This window comes from Pipistrellus kuhlii, unplaced genomic scaffold, assembly GCF_014108245.1.
Source record: "Pipistrellus kuhlii isolate mPipKuh1 unplaced genomic scaffold, mPipKuh1.p scaffold_m20_p_2, whole genome shotgun sequence".
NCBI lineage: Eukaryota > Metazoa > Chordata > Mammalia > Chiroptera > Vespertilionidae > Pipistrellus > Pipistrellus kuhlii.
The window spans coordinates 116,381,904-116,401,580 of record NW_023425515.1 but is presented as its reverse complement, the minus strand read 5'-3'; the positions used below and the strand labels follow the sequence as shown (position 1 = coordinate 116,401,580).

Genomic DNA, 19,677 nt, shown 5'->3' with positions numbered 1-19,677 from the left:
GAATATCTGGATCAGAAGAAATCAGGCATCACTATTTTTTAAAATATATTTTTATTGATGTCAGAGAGGAAGGGAGAGGAAGAGAGAAAGAGAAACATCAATGATGAGAGAGAATCAATGATTGGCTGCCTCATACATGCCCCACACTGAGGTTGGAACCTGCAACCCTGGGCATATGCTCTGACTAGGAATTGAACTATGAACTACTGGTTCATAAATTGACACTCAACCACTGAACCATGATGGCCAGACAGTATTTTTTGAAGTCATTTTTAATTCTCTCACCTATGGATAATTGGCTTTCTTCTGACCTCCTGCAGTTCTTTATCTGAACTGTTCTTATAAATCTGATACTTTTTTAAAAAAAAGTCTGGCTCAAGTACCAGACTCTGAGTCTCAAATCCTGGCCTTGACTGACACCAGCTATGAGACTTTAGGGAAGTTTGTTCATCTCTCTATGCCTCAGTTTCCTCATCTGTAAAATAGGTCAAGAGAGGGAAAAATAATAGGACTTACCTCATAAGGTTGTTAATTAGAAATTAAAAGCCTAGATCTGTACCTAATATATAACAAGACATCATTAAAAAATAGCTATTATATTATAGCTTTGAGTAGTCACTAGGATTTTTAAGTGATACAGTGGTTCTAGAACTTTAGCATATATAGGGACCTACCTGAGAGTATCCCTGAACTAGTTCATGTTTGCATCCTCTCCCGCTCACACCTTCAGTCTAAGGATGTCAGGAGGCCAGCCCTGCTAGAGCTTTCCTAGAATTCAGACCCAGAGGTCATTCCCCAATAGCCCACTTGATCTATCAAGTTCCCAGGTTCCAGAACTTGCCTGACACACACTCTCAGATCAGAGTCTTGACCCTTTTGTACCAATCAAGAGCTTTCAAGGAATTCCATGAATTCTGATGCAAGCATAATTCAAAATCAACCCCAACCCTGTATAAGAAGTCACAGGTTTGTACAACAATCAAGAGTGGGCAAAGTTTGCCTTTATGTGATTTTACTTCCTTTGAAAAGGCCCTCTTCTCTTTTTGCTGACCTTAAGGATTCACAGGAGTTAGTGACTGACTAGAGTCTATGGTTTGCTGTATCTCTGTAGACTTAAATCACTTTCTCAGACAGATTTTCTCTGTAAGGCCTCAGGCACCAACCCTCTTTTTTTTGTTAATCCTTACATGAGGACATCCCCCCCCCCTCATTAATTTTAGAGAGAGTGGAAAGGAGGGAAGAAGGAGAGAGAGAGAGAGAGAGAGAGGAAGAGAAACATCGATGTGAGAGAGACACATCAATCAGTTGCCTCCTGCATGAGCTCTGATTGGGGCTGGGGAACAAAACTGCAATGCAGGTACATGTTTGACAGGGAATCAAACCTGTGACCCTCCGATGTGCAAGACAATGCTCTAACCATTGAGCAACATAGGTCAAGGCTCAGGTACCACCTTTTAATGAAAGAAGAATACTGTCTTCTCCCTCAAATAAGCTAATAGATGCATTTTGTGTGTTTCCTCCAGGAGAGAAAAGAGCTCCTTTATGGTGCTCTTGACCCTGATTCTGGCTTCTCTAATTAGATTGCAGCACTAGGCATTTTTTTAAATTTTTCTTCCTAGGAAGAACATGTCCACCATCATTGTATGTGGCTCTCTCTGCCCTTGTGTTGTTTATTTATTTTTCCCCAGCCAAGGTATCTAGCTCATTGCATTCTCCTTTTAAGCTGACTTTTTTGTTTGTTTGTTTCCATTTTTGCTCAAGTCCATTACACTAAATACTGTACACATTATTATCCCCTAAACAATTTTACTCAATCGGTTTTAGCGAGCAAGGTCAGGGCCCAGTGAGCTGGAAGTGCAGCCCTTGAATTGGCTTTCAACCAAAACAGCCAACATCACCCTTCCTTCTCAAATCCACATTGCTCCCAGAGGGATGGAGCTTTACGTCAGTGAATAATGTATTAATTAAAGCAAATGAAAACACCCTCATTTGTTGTAATGAATTTAGCTCTTGCAGGCCATTTTCTTCGGGGTTGCTTGCCTGGAAGATGTGCTGAAGAAAATGAAAGGGAAAAAAGACATTAAGTTCATAACTGCCTTCAGAGACCTGCTCTTCACCACACTGGCTTTTCCTATATCCACGGTGAGTTCCAACAATGTATATGCAACGCAATACACATGTGCATATGGATGTACACGTCTCCTGGGTGGCAAGGCTGTTTTGAGTCCATTATTTTAGACCAGAGCAACTGCATTTGCTTTAATGTCCTGAGATCTGCATAGGGAGCACAATACTGACAGAATTCTCATTAGCTTTTGTGTTTCTGTGAATGTTTGATACAAAATCCTTATTGCTGTCCTAATAGGGATGTTTAAAGGGCCTTTCTTAATCAAAATAAAACTGGAATAACCTTGGTTCCAGCAGGGTGATGGGGATGAAGAGTGCTAGGGAGAAAGATAACTAATTGTCCCTTTTATACGTGTTATTTCACTTGCTGCCATAAGCATGTGTTACCTCTGCAAGTAGAAACCATACAAAAGAGAGAATGGAAATTTCAAAGTTGGCACATGAAAACGGCAATTGAAACAAGAGACAATCTGTCTGAAATACCTGGTGTGGGGCATAAAATAGGTGCCTCATTCATTTTGTTATATGAATGGACATTGGAAAGAAGTAAGACTTACTCAGAGTGAATAAGCTTGTTTGCTGACACTGTCCACACTTCTATGACACTGCTTATGTTTTCATTCGTTAGTTAGAATGGGAACAAACAGATCAAGCCAGCCAGCTGCCCAGCAGGACCTATAATTAGACATGACTACCTCCTTCCACTTGTCATTGTCCTGCTTCCTAAAGTATTGAGACTTCAAACTTAAATGTAAAATGAAACTCTCCAAACTCCAAGCTCTCAGATTACAGAGCAAGTACTGGTATTCCACTTTCACTCTGCAGGATACCTCCCCAGTCACCCCCATAAATCTAAAGGCCGAGTTTTATATAACAATGGAAGTTATTCATTTTTTAAGGCTTGGAGATTGAAGCTTTGAAATTTAAGAAGATAAGAAAGTTGGAAAATTAACAGTCCCCTCCCTCCCCATTTTTTCATTGACTTTGATACAGAGCACAGACACTTTGGAAAGACAGCCAAGGGCTGTGTGAGAATGGGGATGAACCTAAACCTCTGAGCAATGGAGAGATCCAACTCTCAGTTAACTAGTTTGGGAGTTTGTCACTACCCCCACCTCCCCTTCCTACTTTCCCTTGCCATGTCTATGTGGGGGTGGGTAAGGAAAGTGTAAGACTCAAGGCACTCCATGTGGCTGCTCTCAGCACTCTTGGTGAGCTTAAAGAAGAGAGGTCATTGGTTAAGATGAAATGACTTAATGGTCTGCAAATCCTGTTTATCTTTATCCTCTGCCTGCCATAGTGACAAATAATTGATCCCTAACTCTCCAGACTCCCCAGAGAATTGATATTACAATTCTACGATATGGAATTTTTTTTATTTTACATTTTTATAATGTCTTTAAAACTGGTATTTATTTTTATTTTGTTATGTTTTCTTTAAAAGCCCTGGTTGAAAACAAACCTAATGCTATTTTTATTTTTTATTTTCCAGTTTGTATTTTTGACTTTCTGGCTACTCTTTCTCTACGATCGAGAACTCGTTTACCCTGAGGCCCTAGATGGTATCTTTCCAGTGTGGCTCAATCATGCAATGGTAAGTGAGGGGGAAATTTAGTGAATATAGAAAGGCAATAGCTTCTGGATTGAACTCCAAAGTGCCTTGTTTATTTCAGATCTTTTTCTCAATCTCCAACATCCTTTTCTCTCCTCCCTCTCCGTCCTGTCACTGTTTATTTAAAGTGTTCATTGAGGATATAAACAAACAAAAACTGGTACTGTGATTGCAGTCACTGAGAGTAGAGGGGTGTCCAGGAAGGACTCTGCCAAGTTACATATGAAGTCACTGAAAAGACATGCAACCATAGGGCAGGCAACTTCTGGATGGCTGCCATCCTGAAAGAGAAGTGACTTCAACAAGTAACATGTAATGAAAATTTTGGTCCAGGAATGCAAGTAAGCGAGCTTAAGAAAATCCACTCTGACTTCCAAAGACTATCTCAGAGCTCGGCATAAGCTTCTTAGCTAACATCTGAACAGGACTATTCTTCGCAAGTGAAATGATCATTTACATGTTTCTATGAATATGTTCCTGTGTTTTTTTTTGTTTTTTTTTTTTTTACTCATGAACTTATTTTTAAAGGGCTAAATAGTAAACCTGACTTACTCTGAGATATTCAAGTTAGTGTCCAAATACCAGTAACAGTGACCTGGATAAGCAGAGTGGGAGCGAGGCTGTCCAGGTCTTGGATGAAGGATGGGCCTGCGTCACTGGCAGTACAGGCATCAAGAAAGCGTTCAATGTCTAGCTGTTTCACACAGTTAGGAGTTCAGAATGAGGTTTCAGAGTCTGTGAAGCAAATGACTTTTAAAAACCAGCGAAAATCACAAGGGACTAGCATTATTAACGCACCTCAAGATCTCAGATATTCTTTTCCTACAGCCCTTCCATTGTCCTAACACTCACATGGTTTCCAATCCAGAAAAGCAACTCAGTCCGCTGACTTGCCCTTCCACGTACTGCATTCCCCCAGAAAATGTAGTTTCCATTTTAAACATGTGTTCAATAGGTACTGATTACTGACTAAGATATCCAAGTTCTAAACTAATTTAGAGCTTAGAACCAAAAACAATATATTAAATAAATCTCGTTTCTCAGGGACCCTCTCCTACCACCTTCTTTTGTCTGACCACCTCCTTTGGGGAAGGTCTGACCACATTTTTAATTCCCATTAATGTTAATCTGAGACACCTCTGTAGGAAATATTTTTGCTTTTTCATGGTATTTTACCACACATGTTCTTCAAATATGAATTCATTTAATTCACACAACCTTCTTTTGATAACAACTATAATCCCGATTTTTACAAATTAGGAAAAAAGATCAGAGAAATTAAGTGATTTGCCTGGGGCCACAGAGCTGGTAAGTGGTGACATTAAGATTTAAATTCAAGGGTAATTCTGTTCCCCCTTATCTTTTGCTGCTGTGAGTGCAGAACTGAGGTTAGATCTGGTTTCATGATGCACCAGGCAAGCAAAAGATTGCTTAACACAGCAAAGTGAGAATTCTCACTTAAAAAAATCCAGAATCCCCATCTGTATGCTAATAAGCCCAAACTTGATTTATGAAAATGAAGTGATTTGGGACAATGGACTGAGATGTTACTAAACTAAAAAAAAAAAAAAAAGAAGGCAGACTTTTATATGGGGCCAACCACATACATGACACCTTTTCCAGGCTTGGTGAGCTCATGTAGTGTTTTCCTACAACTGTTCCAAGCTTCCCAGCTCTTCAGGTTTCATTTTCCAGTGGAAATAAGGTTGGATTTCTTTCAAATACTTGCTTTGGTGACACCCAGCTTCTGTAACCTCACTAAACCACTATGTGGATTTTTAGATGGCTGTACAATGTGCAACACATCCAAGAGCAAAGAGGACACTGTACAGTAGAATTTCAAAATTGTTTTTAAGTCTTCACAACTTGGGATTTCGGTTTGTTCCTAGTCATTTGGTCAATGAAGCAACCTGAATATCTTAGAGAGAGGGGGCTAGGGACAAAGGAGTTGGGGCAATGGTGATAAAGGGAAAAGGGGAGGTGGCTACCTGTCTTCAATCAGACACAGAATATGTGATTCCATTAATTTAAGTGGAGAAACTACCAACGGAGCATTCCTAGGGGAAAAGGTTGGTGTCTGCAAAACCAGCTTTGAGTATCCCTAATGTGGTCATCTCCAAACTTCCATGCTTCCTTTTGGTGTTTGCTTCAAATCCAGTGTCCTCATGACTGCACCTCATCCCTCTCTCCAGATTGTGTCTCCAATTCTGGACATTTTCTGTCCTCATCATTAAGTCCTCTGGCCTATTGTGTCAAGGGATGGTTTCTGCTAACTTCTAAAATTCTAGTATAAACAAATATGGAAATGGCTGCTACCTAGTCACTTTGTTAACACTGTCTACAATACATTTTAACAGTGTCCTTCCATGACAACCCAAAGGAATGAATACCCAGAAGCCACCACGGTGGCAGCCAGAATGATGATGGGCAGTCAGGCCAGACATTTGGTACTAGTTGCCTACACAGTATGTGGGAAATTGCTTCCTGTACTGCTCCTTATTCTTCCTCCTCCATAATATAAGAAATACTGGCATACATAGCCAGTGTCAAACTTTCTTGAAAGGTTCCTTCATTTCACGGTAGTTACATTTTTTTATTTTGTCCTTAGCTTTGAAATATTTTCCCTATTTGTGACAATGCCCTGCATTTTAGGAGTAATATTTGTCAAATTAATAAATACCACTCTCCCCTTTGACACAGTGAAGTTCTAAACTTTCATGATTTATCAAGTCTTTGGAATCCTCCTAGTGCAAGCTTTCCAGCTCACTGGAGACTTGTCATTGCAGTAGGACCATTCAAAGCTGACTATCATCTCTAAGGAACATTTTTCTACCTTTGTCTTGTATTCAAACCAAGTAGTAACAGCAGTGAAATATTTGCATCAATCATGGACAGGCTGCCATTCACTAGTGCCCTAAGAACTCCCCTTTGAACCAGCTGCCTTGTTTAAAGTACATCAACCTGATTATTTTACTGCTAACAGTTCTCCAGTCTTCATGAAAGAAGGGAAAGTATCCCTCCAGGTTTGCCAGAAAAACATTAGCTCCTCAGGTCTTATTAAATGACTACTAGAGCTAGGAGGAGAGCAGGCAGATTTAAATAGCAGGAAGAGGATTCAGTAACTGAGGAAACCATTAGATGTCAACCCGAAGGGAGCTGGGGCAAATATTTCTCAGGAAATCAATCTAAATTGCTCAAGTTTCCCCCAAAGAGAGGTGAGATAGATCAGGGAACCCATTCAGAGCCTCCTCTACGTTTGAAAATAGTACACAGTTATTGAGAACGTGGTGTAAGTGTTGCTGTGGAAGTGGGGTCTAGGCAGTGTCACAAGAAGAGGCTATGGAGAGAGAACGTGCTAGCTCAAGGGATGAGCATGGGTTAGTGGGTGAGAGAGAGCTCTTCCTTGTTCCCTGGAATTATATCATCTCAGGCTTGGGAAGGATCAGGCACTTTTTCAAAACAGCCAATCAACTTCCCAAGCTTTTGATGACTTCTAAGATCCACCTCCCAACCAATCTCTTTTTTCCCCAGGCTAGATTGACAGGCCTCTATGGTCAAGCACTTCCCCCTATGCCATTTTGACTTCTATTGTGTATGTGCTTACCTCCCCCTGCACCTCCTTCCTAATCCAGTTCCAGAGCCAGGAAGGGAGGAGTGTTAAACCTTGTGGGGCAATACTGTGATCCTCTGGAGTGTGTGAAGCTGTAGTTTCTTGGAATAACAATAATGTTTGATTTCCTTTGCTTCCTTTCTTGTTAATATCTAACTACATACACTAACACAATACTTTGTAAACTATCAAGGACTGCATAAATATGTTATTATCATGTAAAACTCTTAAACCATGATCAGAGTTTTAGAACTAAAAAACTTCATTCACAAACAATGTGCTCTTAAGAGTCAGGCTGTGTAAAACATCCTAAATACATCCTAAATGTGTTGTCATTTATCACTTGAAAAAAATATTATGTGGGTCATGGCTGAAGGATCTGAAAGACCTCTGTGCCCTCTCCAGGACTCAAAATGTCAAGGGAGTGAAACCCTAACCTTCTAGTTTATTCCTCCCTCATAGCATGCAACATGTTATCTGTCATTAAATTCAGACATAATGTCAAATTTCTCTCTCCCACCTTCATGTGAAATTGTTGGGCTGCTATGTTGAGATAGGTGAGTCCTGGTGAGTAAAGAAGGTTGACTGCAGGCATTTCAACACCAAATGGCCACCTTTTGTCCACCCACATTATAGAGCCCTCCTGCATGCCTTCCTCATTCACCCAGCCCTTCCTCTGGGTAGAGGAGACCCACAAACCATACAAGTCTGAATAGCTCAGTTGTTTTCAACCTTCAGAGAATAGACCCCTTTGTGAACCTAAGGAAATCTACGAACCTTTTCCCAAAGAAAACATAAATACCCATAAAATGTTGTGTAGTATTTTAGAAGGTTTACGGACCTACAAAACTCCATTTATGGGCCTCGGGTAAAGATCTCCTGACATAACCAAGCATATACTAGAAAAAAAGGACCCCAGATGATTTCTAATGCTGAGTTCATATAAAAAAGACAAAATTAAGAATACTTATTTTTCAAAGTCATTATTATATGCTTAGTGCTGGGTTTTTTTTAAGGTAGTAAAATTATATTTATTATTTGCAAGGTTATATATTTTCAACTATCTGTGGTCTTTTCTTACAAAATATCTATCTCAATCAGAAGCCCTGGCATACACCCTACTTCCTAGGTCCCAGATTATAATTGAAGCACTCAGCATTGGGCAGCTCTACATGCCTTGGGAAAATCATGTATTCTCTTACTTTGTTTTGATGTATATATATCTGATCCTTATGGAAATAGGTTTTAAAACAAGGTCTAGATTTTTTGTGTGTGTGGTTACTTCACCACCTCCTATTTATTAATTTACTTATTTTTTTTAAAATAAATATTGCTCAGATTATTACACTTGTTTCTCCTTCCCCTCCCCCATCCCCCGCTGTTTTCATTTCTATGGGATGATAAAAGAAATATGAGATATGGTTTCTAACCTCAAAAAGCTTAAATTATAGACATTATATATCTGACAATATGCATGTATATTTATATTTCCCCCACAAACACTCAGTTTTTGAAATTGCTAAAAGCAGAGGCTGTGTTCTGAAGAATATTCAGGAGAACATTTGTATGGTTAAAAACAACTCCTTTTATTAGTCCCCTATAAGCCCATGTCTGAAAAGAAAGAGGGACCTGGTCAGGGTTCCCATGAGGGACTCACCTCCCATCCACTTCTGTTTCCACATGATATAAGACATGAGCCAGAGTAAGTTCTGCTGACACAGTGCCCAGCCCATGTCGCTCACAGGGTGGTAAGGGAGATCTTTTGGAAGACACACGAAGCTTGGTCCAAACTTAATGAAACCATGCAGCTCTTATCCAGTGAGTTGGCCCAAAGTAAAGCCCTTGCATAAATATCTTTGTAAGCAACACTTTTTATTGACACCAATTTTAATAAAGTTTTCCCTCATCATAGGGAGTCTGCTTATTTTATACATACATACACACACATAGATAATCTTACTTATAGAGTGCTTACTATGAACCAAGCTGTTTTCTAAGAGCTGAGGATGCAGAATTAAGCAACCCCTCACCCCGAATCTGTGGAGAATACAACATCATAGTGGGGAAGACAGCAATACACATGTTAACTGTAAATAATACAATGCACACACATACACAGGTTTAATCGGGTACAGGTCAGGAAACCCCTCTATGATGAACTGACATTTAAACAGAAATTTGGGTAATGTGAGGGAGGCACCACAGGAAGTTCTGGCAGAAAGGCCCAGGCAGACAGAACAGCAAGGACGGAGACCCTGAGAGGAACCACCAGCATCTTTAGGAAATCGACCAGCAAAAACGGACAGTGTGGCTGGTTCAGGCTGAAAAAGAGGCGAGTGATGGAACTGCAGCCAGGGTTGCAATTATGCCTCACATGACTTACAACGGAGTTATGATTTTATTCTGAGTATGATGGGGAGAAAATCTTCTCAGCGAAGCCTTTTCTGCTGAGGAAGCACTTTCAATGTTTAACTATATAAACTATATAAAGACTGAAGAGCAGGCCTTACCTGTTTCTTCCCAATACAATACATATATATAAAATAGTGCTTAGGGTTATGTAAATCCCTCTTTCTTCCCCAGCACTTACCTCTGTATCTATCACTCTGTTTGTCTATCTATTATCTATCTATCTATTTGTCTATCTATCTATCTATCTATCTACCTATCTATCTATCATCATCATCTATTTGCATTTTACTTATTCATCTTGCTCACATTTCAAGAGCATCACATTCACTGTCGTGTAGAAGATGAAAACTAAGGATGGACACAATGGAGGTGTGATAGGGAAGGGAGGAGTGAAGACCAGTGAGGAGGTGTTTCTGAAGTACAGTAGGAAATGATGGCTTTGGTTAGGGGAATGGACGGTAGTAGAGTTGATGAGATAAGCTTTGTAGCTTGAGTCACAGGGAAGCAGTGTGAACAGAGATGCTAGGAGAGGTAAAAGGATTGTATGGATGAAATTATCCCTGAGATGCCTATTAGACAATAAAATCTAGATGCAGAATATGTACCGGTAGTTGGACAAATAAGCCTAGGGGAGAGTTCTGGGCAGGTGACATAGATTTGGTTTTCTTCATTATAAAGATTGATTTTAAAGTAAAATAATATCTCATAGGAAGTCAGAGTGGTTAGAAACTATATCCCAGGACTAAGCCTTAAACTTTCAGTCTTTGGGAGGAAAAGCGTGGAAATGCAACAAAGGCAATTGAGAAAAAGGTGCCAATGACTTAGGAGGGAACCCATTGTAGTGTAGTCTCTCCTGAAAGTCAATTATAAAAATGTTTCAAGAAAAAGGAAGTATTTTATGCCAAAAGCTGCTGAGAGGTCAAATAAGATGACACTGTAAGATGACTTAAGTTAAAATTTTCCATTGGATTTGGCAATATTGAACTCTGGTGGTGGGGAGAGATAGAACCTTAATGCTGTATGCATTAGTCTTCTTTGCTGTGGTAAGAAATGAACATAACCTTATGGCTTAAAATGAGACAATTTATTAACTTATAATTTTAGAGGTCAGAAGTTCAAAATGTGTCTTATGAGAATGCAACAGAACTGCATTCCTTCTGGAGACTCTAGAGTGGAATTTGTTTCCTTGTCTTTTCTACCTTGGGTCTGCCTACATTCTTTGACTCATGGCCTCTTCCTCCTTCAAATTTGTTGTACCATTAAATTTTAAAATCTACTCTGGCAATTATCTGCTCTATACCAGGTCCACATAAGAAAGAGAAAACATGATGGCCCACAATGACCAGAAAGTGGTAATGGTAGAAAAAACTTATCATGTGGCTCTGGCCAGGGTGGAGATACACTAGTTAAGCAATGAATGGATGCTTCAATATTTACCACTGGAAAGGTCCTTTTTCAGAGCATTGTTCTGAAGCTCCTGAGCAAGAATGAAAATGGAATCATTTGCAGCACACAGATATTTACTTGGATATTTTTTCAGGTTAATCACTACAGTGTTATTTATGGATTGTCCTCTTGGTTAAAACACTTTCTAGCTGTCCCTTTATTCATTCCATTTGCTTCTTACTCTAAAATGGGCTAGACTCCCCATAGGCATTCACCTAGGAAACAAGGAGAAGCTAAATGAATGCTTAAAGCTCAGCAATTAAACTAGAAGCTAACTTGGAATTAAGGAACAGAATTAGCTGAGTAAGGACAATAAAGGCGTTTTGCCTCTCAGGAAGTCTTAAGGTAAGTAGAGGAGATTCTGATAATGAGCTGCCAAAGGATTACCAACTCCTTTAAGATTTTATATAACTAGAACCAAGCATGCATGGTGCCTGCTTTCTTTAGCTCTTGAGAGCAGGAATCAAAATGGTGACAGTATATCTTCTATTTTTTTTTTAAATTCCAATTCAGAGAAGTTCCAAAGTGTGCTGAAAAGTAGCTTGCTTTTACTAGTATATTTTTTATTATCCCAATATCCAGTGAGTCTCTGTCCATAGCCTCCTTTTTAAATAGGAGAATAACAGTAAAAATTACATCTCAGCTTCAAAATCAAGGCCAAAATTGTAATGATCAAAAAAATATATCCTGTCTCCTAAGAAGTTACTAGGAATTTAATAGTTGAAATCATTCGGTGCCCCAGAGGGTTTGCTAGTGGGTCTCCTCCCCTCCTGTGTGATGTAATTAATCCTCACTTCCATGGCAACCATGTGTAATACTACCAAAGGCAAGAATGACATTATGCTGGAGAAAAACCAGGAGGGAGAAACTCATTACTGAAAATCCAAAGCCCCTCTGAAATTTCAAGAGAAAAAAAAAAATCAAATCTAAGTGCATAGAAAAAAAGCTAAAATCCTGTGATCTCAGAATAGAAATGAAAATGTCCAAGAGCTGCCCCGTAGGTGGGTGGGTGGGTGGGTGGGAGAGCCTTTCTGTGAGATTCAAATGGACATCATCCTCTTCCTGATTAGAGGGCAGCACAGAAGAGCCCCCTTTGTGTCTCCCATGGCTACACAACTCAGACACTGACTGACAGCTGTGAAATCCCGTCCTTGCCTTGAACAAGGAGCTGCTGACAGGCTTTTGACCAGCCCCCATATCTCTTCCCTGGCCTCTTCATCTTCTCTACCTACAGAGCAGTCTTGTTTAAGGGTTAAATGGGAATTTGAGTTTGTCCAAATCTCCCTACTCCCTCTCACCTCCAGATCCTTGTGTTACCAGCCAGTAGAATATTTCTGCAGGGCTTTATCTGGTTGTCTTGATGGTGATTCCACTTGCCCAAAAACTATACTCATGGATTCCTAGCTTTCGGATACTTTATGTCTAGTATTTTTAATCCTAAGCCCTGCCTTTATTCTTCTCTCCCAATCCAATGGGCATGTTCATTTACACAGAGGCACTTGCTTTGCCAACTTCCTCCTAAATTTCACCAACTTTTCCAATCTATCACCATCCTTACTTACTAACCAGCTTCATCTTATTTCTGTCTCCTTCACATATTTGCCAGATTCATCCATTTTCTCTAAAATTTTACACTATAGCAAAGCTAAAGCAAAGGGAGGAAGGAGTGTGAATAAAGGTTTGTTCAAAGTGGGAATTCTGTTTTTATGCTCAGTGCTTCCACACTGAGTGCCAAGTATATATCCACAGTGGACTGACAACTAAAAGCGCTCCATATGCTACTAAAGAGCATCTCCATTAACACAAAAATCTATAGGCATGTTGCTTCACACTCCATCCATCCACTCAAAGAATCAGTCTTTTAATTATGAGAGTTTAAAACAGAATGAAAACCTGATGGTAGATAACAGGCCTCCACCAGGGGCAAGGTGTCTGGGCATTGCTTAAAAATGCTGTTTTTTCTGTTACCTTAAGAACATAAGGCCACAACAGACAACAATATGCTAATATTTCCTTTTTTCATCCATTTTGGGCTTGACAATAAATATTCTTTTGTAGCAATGATTGGCAGAGATATTAGAATACTTACCCTATCAAGTAGTATTTAATAGAAGTCTTTTGTCTCTAATCAGCTCAAGGAGTGTAGTTTAAGGCTTATATGTAGGAACATTTTAATTAATATGCATACTTTTACTGACATATTTTAAAATACTTTGCTAACGTAATAATGTCAGAGTTAGTAGCATGGAAATATCATAATGATCATAGGAATTGTAAGCCTGGCAAAAAATAAAAAAGGTGCTTAAGAAGTACTTGCTGAGTGATATTTGACAGTTGGTATATTGAGTGCATGTCCAATAGAAATGACACTTAGTCATGATGGCTTTTTTTGAGGTAGTAACTCTTAGAGCATGGTGCAGATAGCCCAAGACATCCCCCGATACTGGTCGACAGGAAATGAACCATCTTGGAATCATATTCTACCTTCACAAATGTCCTTTCACATTTGCTAAGTTTCTCTTGGGACTAAAAAGTTGAAAGAGATAGGTTATCAGGAAGAAAGGTGCTGGAACTTGATTTATAAAAGTCAGATTGGGGTGAATGGGAACAAAATGTCTTAGTTCTTTGTCTAAGTTGCAGAAATTATAATCTTGGATATTTTCTACAAGTTAACATTTTATTTCATGAAAATAATGTACTTCAGTACTAGGAAACCCTTGATTCTGACCCCATTTCTGCCATTATCTCCTATGTAGTTTTGGAAAAGTTAATAGACCTCTCTGGATATTGGTCCCTTAAATGGGTGTGTAAGCCTGGCAGTTGGGTTCAGTGGTTGAGCATCAACCTATAAACCAGTAAGTCTCAGTTTCATTCCTGGTCAAAGCACATGCTCAGGTTGTGCGCTCAACCCCAAGTAGGGGGCATTCAGGAGGCAGATGAGCAGTGATTCTCTCTCTTCATTGATATTTCCACCTCCTTCTCTTCCTCTCTGAAATAAAAGAAAACAAGATGGATGGGTTAATTCTTAATTTTCAGCCATGTGATTAGGAGAAAATAAAATATGTACAGCATGACGTTATATTAGTAATATTTAAGGACCTATGCCAAATTGTTGTCAACTTAAAATCACTATCACCCCTTCTCCGTTCTTCTCTGTGTAACAAGAGATAAGACTGGAACCACAAACAGCTCCTAGAAGCCCTTTCTGCATCTGATTCCAGTTGAGAGTTACCCAGTGAGAGGCATTCTCATAAGCTGTTAAAATAAGAGAAGAATCCATTTGTCTCTAGGGAGATGTATAGCTGTGTGGGAAGATCACAGACACAGGGTTAGCAGCAGCTGTTCAACAAACACCCAGGAACCACACACTTTATACTACAAGTTGCTGAGATCCCAATGTGACAGCCCCCAGAGACTTGAGATGTGCTCCAGCTTCTGGGCCAGCTCCCTGGAATACCCCTTTTCCAGCAGAACTTTTCTGACTTTTACTGTCTTACCCTTTCCAACAGCTAGCTGCCTATGCTCTAAAAGCTTCCTCCTTGGAATGCCTTGATGGACTTCTGTGTTCCTGAGGCAATTATGATTGATATATGACCATAAAATTCCTGCCTCCTTCCAAATCATGCCCACAAACCCTGACAAAAGAATCAAAATAATGAGTGACTTCTGTTTCAGGCTGCAGAGAGGAACAGCAGCCTGAAATAAACAAACATTACAAGGCATCTACAATATTTTAAATGTTTGACTTACTGACAAGAAAGTAATGGAAATTCCCCAAAACTAAAAGAAAACAGAACAGTGTCCAATGAAGATAATGAGGCATAGGCAATATTTAAAGAGAGAATTACTGATTATTTCCTGGAATTTATGAAAAATTAATCCTCAAATTTAAGAAGTGCCTGAAAAAAATGTCACACAGGATAAAGGGCAGACATCTAGTCACTTGTATGACACCACATATAATACATTAATACAAAAAGAAGATCTAAGATCCAACCAAATTAATAAGATGGTTCCCCAAATAGAAATCACTGTTAGACTGATAGCTGATATTTCAATAGCAACAAAGGAGCCAGGAGATGATAGAATAATAGCTTCCAAGTATTGAACAAAAAAGCCTGCCAATCTATTTACTCATTGAAAATATATAAAGACATTTTCTGATACAGGAAAACAGACTTGATCACTCACCAACCCTCCTTGTAAAGGGGAATGCATACTTCAAAAAGATCTCAGAAGGGAGAGTTGAGATATCAAAAGCAGTAGCAAGCAATTTGTTCAACATATGGTGATTAGAAAAAGAATGAATTAAAATACTGGATAAAAATAAAATCGGGAGAGGCATTCTAAAGCTTCCTTAGATTGCTGGTGGACAGAGGCTAGAGACAATGACATATTAGCCACTACTAAGTTAAATAAGCATTTTATAATGTCTAAAATAACCACATAGAACTGGAATGTATGACTTCTGCATTAGTAGGAAGAGGAAAAACTGATGAGAATTTGAGTCCATGGTCAGAGGCTGTTTAAGATGTAGAGAAAAGAATGGGAACAGGCCCTGGTGTGAGTTGGATGCAAATCCAGAAATATAGGAAGGCCTTTTGTACAGGATTAAGTTTCCTCCCCTTAGAAATACTTATACTATTTTCAAAGGCACAAAGCTCTCAAGTTATGCAATAATCCCTAATTGGGCTATTCCAGCGAATCGTGTAGTCCAAGCCTGTCATGTCCAAACTCAAAGGCTAATACAGGCCAAAAAACAAAACAAAACAAAAAAAAAAAGGTTTAAGTGTATGTGGGCTGAAAAAATCAAAAGCTTCAATTTTCATTAAAATGTAGGTTTATTTCGATAGAGACATGCTGAATATAAAAGGCTGAAATAAACAAGTAATTGTTAATATAAAGGAATAGAACATTTTAATAAAATTTAATATTTTTTCTTGAACATTAACTCACCAGACACCGAATAACTGCAAAAATTAATAAGCATAATACAAATAAACCTATTTTTCTTGTTCTCTGAAAACAAAATATTTCCTGTTGCTCACACCAAACAAGACAGTCCAAGACTAATGATGTGGCAATCAGCTGCTAAAATATTCGCTGCTAGTATTAGTGGGGAGAAATGATGTACCTGCACATAAGGTGCATAAAGGAAATCAAGGAACATGATTATGGTAATTAGTCATTCCGAACGTGCCATGATTGATATTTATTTCATTATTAATAATTATGTATAACAGGATATTTTAAAATTTAAGTTATGAAATTTTTATTAAGACATTTTTTGTATGCTGTTGTATGGCTAGGCCATAAAACTATTAATTGTGAGCCACATGTGGCCTGGGGACCATGAGTTTGACATGCTTGTAGTCAGATGTGGGACAGGTAGCAATATGGTAAGTTCAGAAAACATGTGAGAGGAAAATGTGAAGTTTCTAAAGTACTAATTTCAAAGGAGTAGGCATAAACAAAGAGAACTAATGATTAAGTAATTTGTTTTGTTCAGCCCTTTGTTTACACAAGAGCCCTGTTTCCTAAGGTTTATCCCACAGGCTACTATTGAATAATACTAAATTGCGATTATAGATGAATTGGGTGATATGTTCTCTTTTCTAATCCTGATAGCTGTCCCTGTTGAGGAGGTTCTTAGAGTTTTCTGGCAATTAATGAAAGGCTCTTGATCATAAAGGGATCTCTTGAGGTGATCAAATTGCCTGCCTTCCATGATAAGCAATGTAGCAATTAAGCACATTTTGGTATTACTTTATATTCTGATGCATACTGTTTATGTGTTTGTATATAATTAAAAGTTTCAGGATTGGGTTTTAATGACCTTAGGATTGATTGATTTACTTTCTGGTTAATGTCAACATGGGTATTCAGCATACAAACCTACAGAACAGCCTGGGCCTACTGGCCAGGGGAGTTGTGAAGTGCAAGTCCTAATTCTTAACTGAAATTTCCCCCACTGAGAGATTTAACCAAATGCTCATCTCTCCCCCAAAATGCCTAATGACCCACGATGAAGACTTTGCTAACATAGGTACTACTTCCCACCCCCTGCCCCAATTTCCTGCTCCCTTAAATTCTAGTAAATTAGATTGAGCCATATTGTCTCTTTCACTTAGAGCCAGCCTTTCTAGAAGCAGGAAGGCAGTTTGCTGCTAGGTCATTTTTCTGGGACCTCTTCTCTGGCATTATCTTCTGAACTGCCTACTCTATCAGAAGATGAAAGGAAAGACATAAAAAAAGAGCATCCCTTCTTTCTATCACCTGAAACAGAGGTGAACCTCAAGTTATAACTTTAGTTTTTCTGAGCTTTGCCCTGAATGTCACCAGGATTTGGGTGCTGAGGTGGGGGGTAGTTGTGGGGTTGGCTAGTATCCTTCAGGGCAGATATTGTTATTCAATTCACAAGAAAAAGAGCGCATGTCTCTCTGAATCGAACAGAGCCTGAGACATTGCCCCAGACCTGTGTGTATGATCCATACTTACTCTGTGCATTCCTCTTATTCAAGTCATCAGCTGTTTCCACACATCAGCCAATCCATGACTCCTATTTTGCACCCATGTTACTTAACTCTCAGAGGCATTCATCACAGTAGATCTCTCTGTCCTTGAAACTGCCTTTTGGCCTCTATTGATAGCACATCTCTAACTGTCTACCTGATATTGCTGTTATTGGCCCATCTCTGAGTCAACTTGTCCAGACATGGACATATGATACTCACTGCCAAACCTGACCTGGCATGCTCCTCCTCAGGAAATGGAGCCACCATCCTCCCAATTGCTCAAGACAGAAACCCAATTGCTGGCATTGACCTTGTTGTCTCCCTCCATCCACCACTACTATATTAAATGTATTACCTAATCTTGTCCTTTTCACCTAAAAAATATGGAGCAAATCTGTTCACTTTCTAGTTCCACTGCTAATACCTGGGTGTTCACCTTTGCTTCTATAACACAATACCTCCACACTGACCTTCCTACTTTCATTCTCAGCTTTCTCCATACAGAAGGGAAAAAAAAATACAGTTGTCCCTGGGACATTATGGGTTTGAACTGCTCCAGGCCACCTTTACACATTTTTTTTCAACAAATACCTATACTGTTCCAATCCATGGATGCAGAAAGCTGACTGTATGCACAGATCTATACCATTTTATATGAGGCACTTGAGAATCCACAAATTTTGGTATCTATAGGGGTCCTGGAACCAATTCCCCATGGACACTAGGGGACAACTAAGTTATTAGGGCATCAAAAATTATATGTGAACTTTTGTCTATGGGATATGAAGGGAGGTGTTGTGTCCCTAAACCCATGTTGCTTGAGGGTCAACTGTAAATAGGAAAATAGTCCTCTTCCATAATATTCTGCACTTTTAAAAAAGTGACCAGCTTAAAAATGACCTCTTTAGATTGGCCTTCCCTGACTACCTTACTTAATGTCTCTCTATTTTTCTTCTGAAATATAGATTCCTGTTTGTGTCCTTCATAGCATATGCCATGATTGGTATATAAGTCATTTTTTACTTGTTTATATAACATATTGCTGATTAAACTATAGGCCTACAAGGGCAGGGACCATATATTTTTTTGCCATTTAATCCCCAGCACCTAATGCAGACTGGCATGGGGTAGGCACTTACTGAAGACTACTGTGTATAAGAATGAATGAAGTTTTTATCTCTTAACTCTGGTAGTTTTTCTATGTCCTTGACTGACACCAGAGTTCCTCATTAGGGGTAGAGTGGGATGTGCTGGGGCCAGGGAACATTGAAGGTAAAGAGAAAGCCTTTAGCAGCCTTACCTCTAAAATCTGTGGTTGACAGTATATGCTTTGATATTTTGATGTGCTCTTTTGTATAGAAAGTTATAAGAGAGGAAATTTCAGGGAGAGTGTTGGTATCTTGAAATATCTATGGAGCTTTAGTTGTTACATTAAAGACATGACATATTAGTGACTGATTTATGTTGAAAAAGAGGCAGAGTCATGGTGATATCATTGCAAATAGCTAGTTATTAATGGTAAGAAAGGAGCAAAGATAGAAGATGAGGCATTATAGGCATGTCACTTGGGCAGCTTCACCAGGAAACTGCACAAGGAATCACTGGCCTACTCCCTGAAAAACTCTGGGGGAAGGGATCCAACAATGGGAAAATAGATTTATGCCCAGGTAAAGTTGGGGTGACATGGGGTGTTAGTCATACCTGGGAATGAAGGTCATTAGGTAGAATGGACATGGTCACTTGCAGGCACACAAAAATTTGGGAATATTTAATCCCCCTAGGGATGTCGAACTCAATCAGAGAAGGGGCCAAAATCTAAAATCCAGCCTAAATCGCGGGCCGAATGGTTTACTGAACAGTCATAAACTGTCATTGTGATGGAAACGCAGCGGAGTGCAGTGATGACAGCGCGGTGCGGGCCACATTGCAAGGCCTGTCGGGACGGATTTGGCCCG

General features: G+C 39.3%; 1 protein-coding gene across 4 annotated transcripts in view; it reads left to right on the top strand.

Moving 5' to 3' along the window:
• Positions 1-19,677, top strand: part of LOC118723499 (androgen dependent TFPI regulating protein) — an 81,770-nt gene that overhangs the window by 31,937 nt on the left and 30,156 nt on the right. For 3 of the 4 annotated variants that reach the window (XM_036445851.2, XM_036445848.1, XM_036445850.2), the window contains 2 exons: positions 2,008-2,142; positions 3,620-3,721. In XM_036445851.2, coding sequence (XP_036301744.1) covers positions 2,008-2,142; positions 3,620-3,721 — 237 coding nt within the window. The remainder of the gene's footprint in view (positions 1-2,007; positions 2,143-3,619; positions 3,722-19,677) is intronic. The other variant, XM_045584266.1, reaches the window with a different exon arrangement.